General features: G+C 44.0%; 1 protein-coding gene across 2 annotated transcripts; it reads right to left on the minus strand.

Moving 5' to 3' along the window:
- Positions 1-551: 551 nt before the first annotated feature.
- On the minus strand, positions 552-3,868 carry LOC119536481 (serum amyloid A-2 protein-like). Of its 2 annotated transcripts, none has more exons than XM_037839293.1 (4): positions 3,788-3,868; positions 3,242-3,336; positions 1,257-1,395; positions 552-797 (listed from the first exon to the last, which is right to left on the minus strand). In XM_037839293.1, exons 2-4 carry the CDS (start codon positions 3,330-3,332, stop codon positions 638-640), a joined length of 390 nt encoding a protein of 129 aa, XP_037695221.1. In that variant the 5' UTR covers positions 3,333-3,336; positions 3,788-3,868; the 3' UTR covers positions 552-637. The 2 variants fall into 2 exon arrangements, with proteins under 2 accessions (XP_037695221.1, XP_037695222.1); XM_037839294.1 differs by lacking the exon at positions 3,788-3,868 and adding an exon at positions 3,641-3,716.
- Positions 3,869-7,620: the final 3,752 nt, after the last annotated feature.

Genomic DNA, 7,620 nt, shown 5'->3' on the forward strand with positions numbered 1-7,620 from the left:
CTGTAAGGATCTAAGCCAAGGGAACTACAACCCTGGGGCAGAGAAGGAGACAGGACACAGATAACAAGGAGGGAAGAGGCCTGGGCAGGAAAGGACTGGAAATAGCAAAATGTATCAAAAAAGGCCAGGGTCAGGAGGGAACAAGGGAAGCATGGAGGGGGTCTGATTCAGGGAGGGGCTGCTGCAGGGTACCTGCCCTGTTTGACAGCTTCAAAGGTCCCCCCAACTCCCAGATTTAAGGCTCCAAGGAATGTGCTATAGCCATGACTCCCCCAAATGCATCTGTCCACTTAAGAGCCAAATATCATGGTCAATGCTTGAGCATTTTGGGGGACCCCTAAGGGCAATAATACACACTTGTTCAGAAGACTCTGAAACTAAAGGGATCTGACCTCACAGGCTCAGGTCACCTGAGGGGCCTCTGGGGCACAGCCCACAGGCACAGGCTCATCCTTCACTTGGTGTTCATTGATCAGCCCTTGGATCCAAACCTTAGTAAAGAATAACATGTGTTTCTTTCCAATTTTGGGCAACAAATTCCATTTCTTCAGCATTTATTCAGCACCTGTGATACACCCTTACTAGCATTTGTGGACCCAGAACTTAATAACTCTGTTTTCCTGTCCTCAGAGGATGCTCAGTACTTCCCAGGCAGACCAGCAGGTTGAAAGTGATTGGGGTCTTCGCCACTCCTGCCCCATTCATTGGCAGCCTGGTCAGCCCTTGAGTCCATGCCATGGCCGCTGTCTACAAAATTAAAGAAGTCTGTGACTCTCTGAGAATTCTCTCTGTAATCTCTAGAATGAGGAAGGCAGGTAGGAATTAATCACCAGGCTGATGTGCAACATCCCTTCCCCAACAACTCTCTGATATTTCCAAGGGGTGAAAGGAAAGCCAGTCCTCAAGGAAGGAGGGCTAACATCCTTACCTGCCTAGACAGAGGCTCAGCTCCGTCCAGGCTGATTGCCCTTATGTGGTTAAACAGCACCCTGGGACCCAGAGAGGGAGAGTTGGAATCACTCTTTGACTCTTCCTTCTCTTTCAGGGGAGGGTGCACACATCTTCACTAGATGTGCTCTGGCTCTGCTGGCCACACAGACTGGCTGCTGGACAGCTAGGTGGTGGTGGGCTGGATGGGCTTGAGATCGAGGGGCCACAGCCCTTTCAGAAACTTCTCCAGCACTTGCCCCTCCTGATCCTCCAAGGCAGCCAAGTTGTCCTCACCCCTCCCTGGCATCCTGAGGACTCTACATCACCTGATCACTTCTGCAGCCCATGCGTCCTTAGGTGTCCTGTGCAGAACGTCGTAGTTCCCTCGAGTATGAAAGTAGTTGTCTGAATTTCCATAATACGTTTCCATTGTATCAGGATATGCAACCCGCGAGTCCCTGGCCCCTGGAAAGAAAGAAAATGGCAAAGGGGATCTCATGTGAACTCAAGGACTCTGAGGACACCTTAGAGAGGAATCAAGGAATGAGAAATCTTCCATTGACTTCAAGATTTCAGCCTGTGGCCATAGCACCTGGGACATGTTGAGAAGAACATTCCTTAGGCCTGGTTGACTTCTCCAGGTAACTCTAATGACAGCCATTTAGGTGGGGCACAACTGTATTGCATTTGGTTGTCTGTCACTGTGATGCCATGTGCTGCATCTTGTTTAGGGCTGTATGTTGTATGTTTAAAGAACAGTAGGAGATTCATAGAACAGGATTTCTCAACTTTAGCGCTATTGGAATACTGGGATAGATAATTCTTTTGTTGTCGGGTTGTCGGGGCTGATCTGTGCCTTGTAGAAGGTTTACAATCATCTCTGACCTTTACTCAATTACATGCCAGAGGCACACTCCCCCAAGTTGTGACAGCCAAAAATATCTCAGACATGGCCACACCTCCTTGGTTGAGACCACAATTACAGACAAAGCTACATATGGTAAGACACAGGGGAGTGTTTGTATGAGGTGGTGATGTGAAAGGCCGATTCTGAGAAAGACTCCAAACATAGAGCATTTGTGATTGGATGCCTTAAAGAAACATATTCTTGCAAACGAAGTGCAGATAATCATGACTTCACTATCTCTGACTTTAGGGGCATAAATGTAAAGCTGACACTTCCAGAATAGCCTGTAATGATGATGCAAGTTGCCTGAGGAAACACCACAGCAGTGATTCTCAGCCTTGGCTGCACAATGCAATCACCTGGTGACATCTCTAAAGCCCTGATGCCCAGACCACACCCCAGGCAAATCATATCAGACCCCTGGGGTGGGACTCAGACACCAGTAATTTTAAATGCTGTCCCAGTCGTTCCAATGTGTAGGTGAGAGTGATAGCTCTGTCCTTAGGAAGTGTTTAATTAGACACTTCTACCTGGCAAGAGCTTTTGCATCCTGCTCAGCTGGGTTGAAATGTCACCTCTGCCACCTCCTGCCTGGCAGTAAGATGTGTGCAGCAGACTCGACTGCTCTAAGCCTCAGTGTTCTCCTTCAAGTTGGGAGAAAGATGCCTGCCTCACCTAGTTACTCTGAAGGTAGAGTAGGATGGCCACCTGCCCTGGTTTGCCCAGAACTGCCCCAGTTAGCATGAAGAGCCGTGTTTCATGGGAAACTCTTTTGACCCAGGCAAAGGCAGATGGTTTCTACGAATGTGCTCTGTTCCTAATGGAGGTTTGATAATCGTTAATTTCCTTTTTTTTTTTTAAATTTTAGCTATAAGGGTTTAAAAGGGTAGAAAATAGAACAAACTGTATAAAAAGACAGTGACTATGAAAACATCAGGAATATCTAGGCTGCAGGTCTCTAAATTATCCAACTAAGAAACTAAGGGAAGGAAGGAATGAAGGTAGACAAGGAAGGGATGGTGAGGAGGCAGGAAGAAAGGAGAAAGAGTGAGGGAGAAAGGGAAGGAGAGAAAAGTGTTCATGGATAGCTTTAATCCTACTTCATGGAATTTGGTCTGAGAGAAATTTTGTATCTTTTCAGGCCTCATTTTGTGTCTTCCACTCAAAGAAGTCGTTCAACTGGGAATGATGTGGCTTTTGTTCTCTGAGTGATTGATTGACTTAAATCCTATGGTCTACAATAAGTTCCTCAAATGTTTGCATATTCTACTATACAGAGCATCACAACCCAAGTTATCTCCAAATTTGAACCCAGCTGAGCAGGATGCAAAGCTCTGGCCTGGGTGCCTGGGTCGAATCCCAGCGGCAGATGGCTGCCGTCCCCCCATCCTCCAGCAGCCTTACCTTGCGCAGCTTTCCTGGGGAACGAAAACCAGCTTTGGCGGCTGACCCCCAGCACCAAGGAGCAGAACATGAGACTGGTGAACAGCTTCATCGTGCTGAAAGGGAAGGAGAGGGTCATGGACACACAGAGGAGACTGACACAGAGCCCATTGGGATTGACATTTGAAAGAGAAACTGGTGGTTTACTCCCATTTGTTCTCATTAGAATCTTACTGACTAATCCAGGGAACTTGGCAGGAGGACGTCACTCAAAGCCACAAGCCCTCAGTTCTGAGCCCATCAGCCCTGAGCCCCAGGAGTGTATGAGGGACGTCAGGGTGTCATTGACAGAGGGAGAGGAGATTCATAACCAAACTATCCCTCTCTAAAGTAGCCCATCATTATTGAAACAGCAGTTACCATGTGCTCCCTCTGTCCAGCAGAGATGTCAGACAGAATAAATACAAAATAGAAAAATTATTTTAAGAAAGAAATTACAATCTTGTTGAGAAAGAGAAAACAGAGTAAGTTTTTGGCTTTTAATTGCTCAGGTGAGTAGTTTCTCACCTGATTTCCGGGGTTGCTGCTGGTCCCTGCCTGCCAGGGAGATGTGGTTGGAATTTACAGGGAACTTCCCTCCTGGGGCCATGTGAGGGGTAACATCAGATATGGTACCTGGTTAAAGTCCTTCCTGGTCATCTCCCCTAAGAAGTGTGAAAGAAAAATTACTGGACAGCGCTGGTTTCCTTCATGCATGGGTAATTTTCCCAAATTGCATAACCCCTGGAAACAGTACAGGACTGTGCAGCCTTGGCAGCCATCAGGTCAGGAGAAGGCCCTTCTGAAGTGAAGTGAAGGCTGTGTGAAGTCAGAACAAATTAGGCTCTGGAGACGAGGGTGCAGAGCCAATATTGATGCCCCAGTGCTGCTGGGAGGTGTGAGTTAGAGGACAACTCCCTCACCAAGGACCTTACCTTACCACTCACTTCGTCAGGGTGGTCTCTGCTAGGCCACATAGCCAGTGTGTTAGAAATTATGTCCCTCTGAGTTCATGCCTAAAGCTCACAAGCCTCAAAACTGACAAGGGGAGCCTCATCAAACCTCACCCTTGTCCTGTGAGACCCCTTTCACCACAACCTCCAGATACTGAGCATTAGCTCCCACGGACTGAAAACTCCTGCTCAGCTGACATAGGAACTAAAGTATAAACTCCAGGAAATGTCTAAGATCCAGAGGAGGTTCAATCTGTTGTGGGGAAATGGGCAGTCCAGCTGGGCAAGCACCAGGTTCCCAGGCAGAGGACAGGTGGGCAGGGTCCCCCCAGCTCTGCAGGGCTGGCGGAGGATGGGATGGTCCAGCGGTGGGGTGGGGGTGGTACCAGAGCCCAGCAGGTGCGGGGCCAGGACAAGAGGACGGGACAGTGGACCTTTCAGTCCCCTGGCGGTTTCTTCCTCTGCCTTCCATTTTCACATCCTGAGAGCTAAGCACTTTCAATAACCTGAGACAATGGCTAGGAAAGGGGCAGAGCCAAAAGGAGGTAAAGGGAGGGAGCTGAGGGGCCAAACCCTCCAGGAGCTGCAAGCGAGTAACTCCATCCTGGACAGTGGTGTTGTTGACGCTGACCTGGAGCCCACTCATCCCCCTTCCACACAGACACTGAGTCTCACCACCTTGAAGACAATGGGAATGGTTCATGCTAGAACCTGGTCTGCACACACTCACCTGCATATAGTCAGGAGAGCTGACTTCCCCAGAGAGAAGTATGGGAAAATGGGAAAATGACCAACATCCACATAGCACGTGCTGTAAAAGAATGACAAACTGAAGGAATAATACTAGATCACCCAGTATTAATGGCATAGAGAGATAGAAAGGAATGTTATAAGTATAGTAAATATTTCCAAAGGAGTAAAAGACCATATGAAGCAGCAACTATCAGTTTTTAAGAAGAACCAAATGGAAATAAAGACAAAAAATAAAATAATTGAGGTAAACACCATATAAAATGAATAAATAGCAGAATCAATGCAAGCGAAGAAGAAATCAGTGAGCTGGCAGAAGAGCTCCAGGAACTTTTCCAAGAGGCACCAGGAAAAAATACGTATGGAAATTATTAGAAAGTTTTAAAAGATGGAGCCCAGCAGAATTATCAATATGCACATAACAGAAATGTGCAAGTAGAGAAAAAATAAACAGACAAATAGAAAAATTCTAGACCCAGAAAGAAAATAATATATGCTAATTAATTTGGTAAACTAGATGAGAAATATATTTCTAGGAAGATACCAATTCCAAGGAAGATACAAGAAGACATAGAAAACAAATGGAATAACGTCCCTAAATGAATTGAAAGGATAAATTAAGAACATCCCCTCAAACTCCCCCAATGTAGACTCAGACAGTTTTACAGATACATTTTATCCAAATCTATTTGTGTTATTTCATAAAATAGAAAAAGGAGGATGTTAGGCAGTACGCCACCCCCGTCCTAAGAAATTCGTGGAGCCACCGACCCCTGCCCTTAGGAATTCTGCAAGTTTGCGATAACATTTAAAATTTTAAACCTTCCTGCTCCCAAGTTTCTGCTCTCAAGCCAGCCAGTGGAGACCTGCCAGCGACCCCCGTAGCCAAAGTAGCCACTGAGAAACTGCCAACCTAGACCGGCCAGCCTCCGCGTCCCTGGACAGAGAACTTCCCGCCAACCATCCTGTGTAAGCCCTACCGCACCCCTCACTCAGGGCAGGGCTGTCGCCATCTCAGGCCCCAGCCGCCTGCGCACGGCTGCACAATAAAGCTCCTTTCATCCAGTTTTGGTCTCTTCTCTTCCCGGTGGAAAAACCTAACAGAGGAAAGCAGCCTCATTCATTTTATGAGGCCAGAACAACCCTGTTTCAAAACTGATTGCAAAAATATGTGTATGTATAGACTTATTGTACTTAGAAACATAAGTTCAAATTTTCATAAATTTAAAGAGAAGAAATTGGCTCATTGCTTTTCAAATCTTAATCCTGGTATAAGCCAGAAGGCCAAAGGCAAAAAATATTTGGTGACTAATGCAATAATACTGCAATACTTTTCCAAGGTTTTGAAGATTTTCTTAGCAAATAGATCTTTAGCTCTATTGTTCCCAAAGATCTGTCTAAAGACAGATTATAGAGAAAGACTGGTTCTCTGCCTGAAACCAAATGAAGTTTATCCTTCATCCCTTTGCCGCGTATTATTTGGACTAACCAGAAAATGCTACTGTTTTTGACTTTGAACTCCCTGCTTGGTTTAGTCATTTCTTCTCTCATCATTATTTGCCAATACAAATGAGACAGAGATGCTTAAACCCTGAAATCCTGCTGGTTTGAATAAGATATCGAGCACACAGAAGAGGGACAAACCAAGATTTTCTTTTTAATTTACAGAGATATACTTATATATACCATTCAGTAATAAAAGATATCAATTATATCCATTATAATACCAAGGGCAACAAATCTTCAGATAAGATAGCCAAGCTGACTTCTTTTTTTGGAGTTTGGAAACATTTTCAGAAGTCCAGTTCCCTTATAATACTTTGATTAAATTATTCTTCCAAGGACCAATTTAAATTTAAATTAGCAGTAGAAACGGTGTCTGTGTTGTCACCTTTGTATATTATTCATTATCACACTATTTAGTGTGTAACAGGCACTCATTCATTAACTGGTTCCTTTTAGAAGTAATCACTAGTTCCTTCAGTATGCTAGCACTCTTCTATGTTCTGGAATGTCTCTACCGTCATATTTACATTGTAGTGATCAATAAACTAATATATAATGCAAATCATCTGAATCTAATCCATTCCTGAAAGTGTGTTGGGTAACAAATTCTTTTTTATTTTATCATATTTTCTTGTTGTAGAATATAACATATATATATAAAAGTGATAAATTTCCAAGTGCAATTTAACAAGTAGTTAGAGAGCAAATTTCAAAGAATATTGAAATTTTACAATTCCACAGTTCCAGTTATTTCCTTATTATGAAACATAGCATATACAGAAAAAGGTACTGTCTTCCAAATCATGATTTAACTAGTCGATATATAGGAAATTTCCAAGGTTATCATGAGTTATAGTACCACAGTTTCAGTCATTTCCTTATTGTAAAATCTAACATATATACAAAAAGGATCACTTTCAAATTACAATTTAACAAGTATCTATAGAACAAATTTCAAAGGATGTTACGGGTAAAACTTCCACCATTTCAATTTTTCCTACTAACTATTCTAGTACCCTAGCAAATAAGGAAAAGGAAATTATATAAAGATTCAGTATTCATAATCCTTTGTTAAATTCCATCTTGTCTATTGCTACCCCTTCCTCTACTTTAATCACTTTCCTGATCATCAGGGATGTCTAGGCAATGATC

Source organism: Choloepus didactylus, chromosome 6 (assembly GCF_015220235.1).
Source record: "Choloepus didactylus isolate mChoDid1 chromosome 6, mChoDid1.pri, whole genome shotgun sequence".
In the NCBI taxonomy this organism is placed as follows: domain Eukaryota; kingdom Metazoa; phylum Chordata; class Mammalia; order Pilosa; family Megalonychidae; genus Choloepus; species Choloepus didactylus.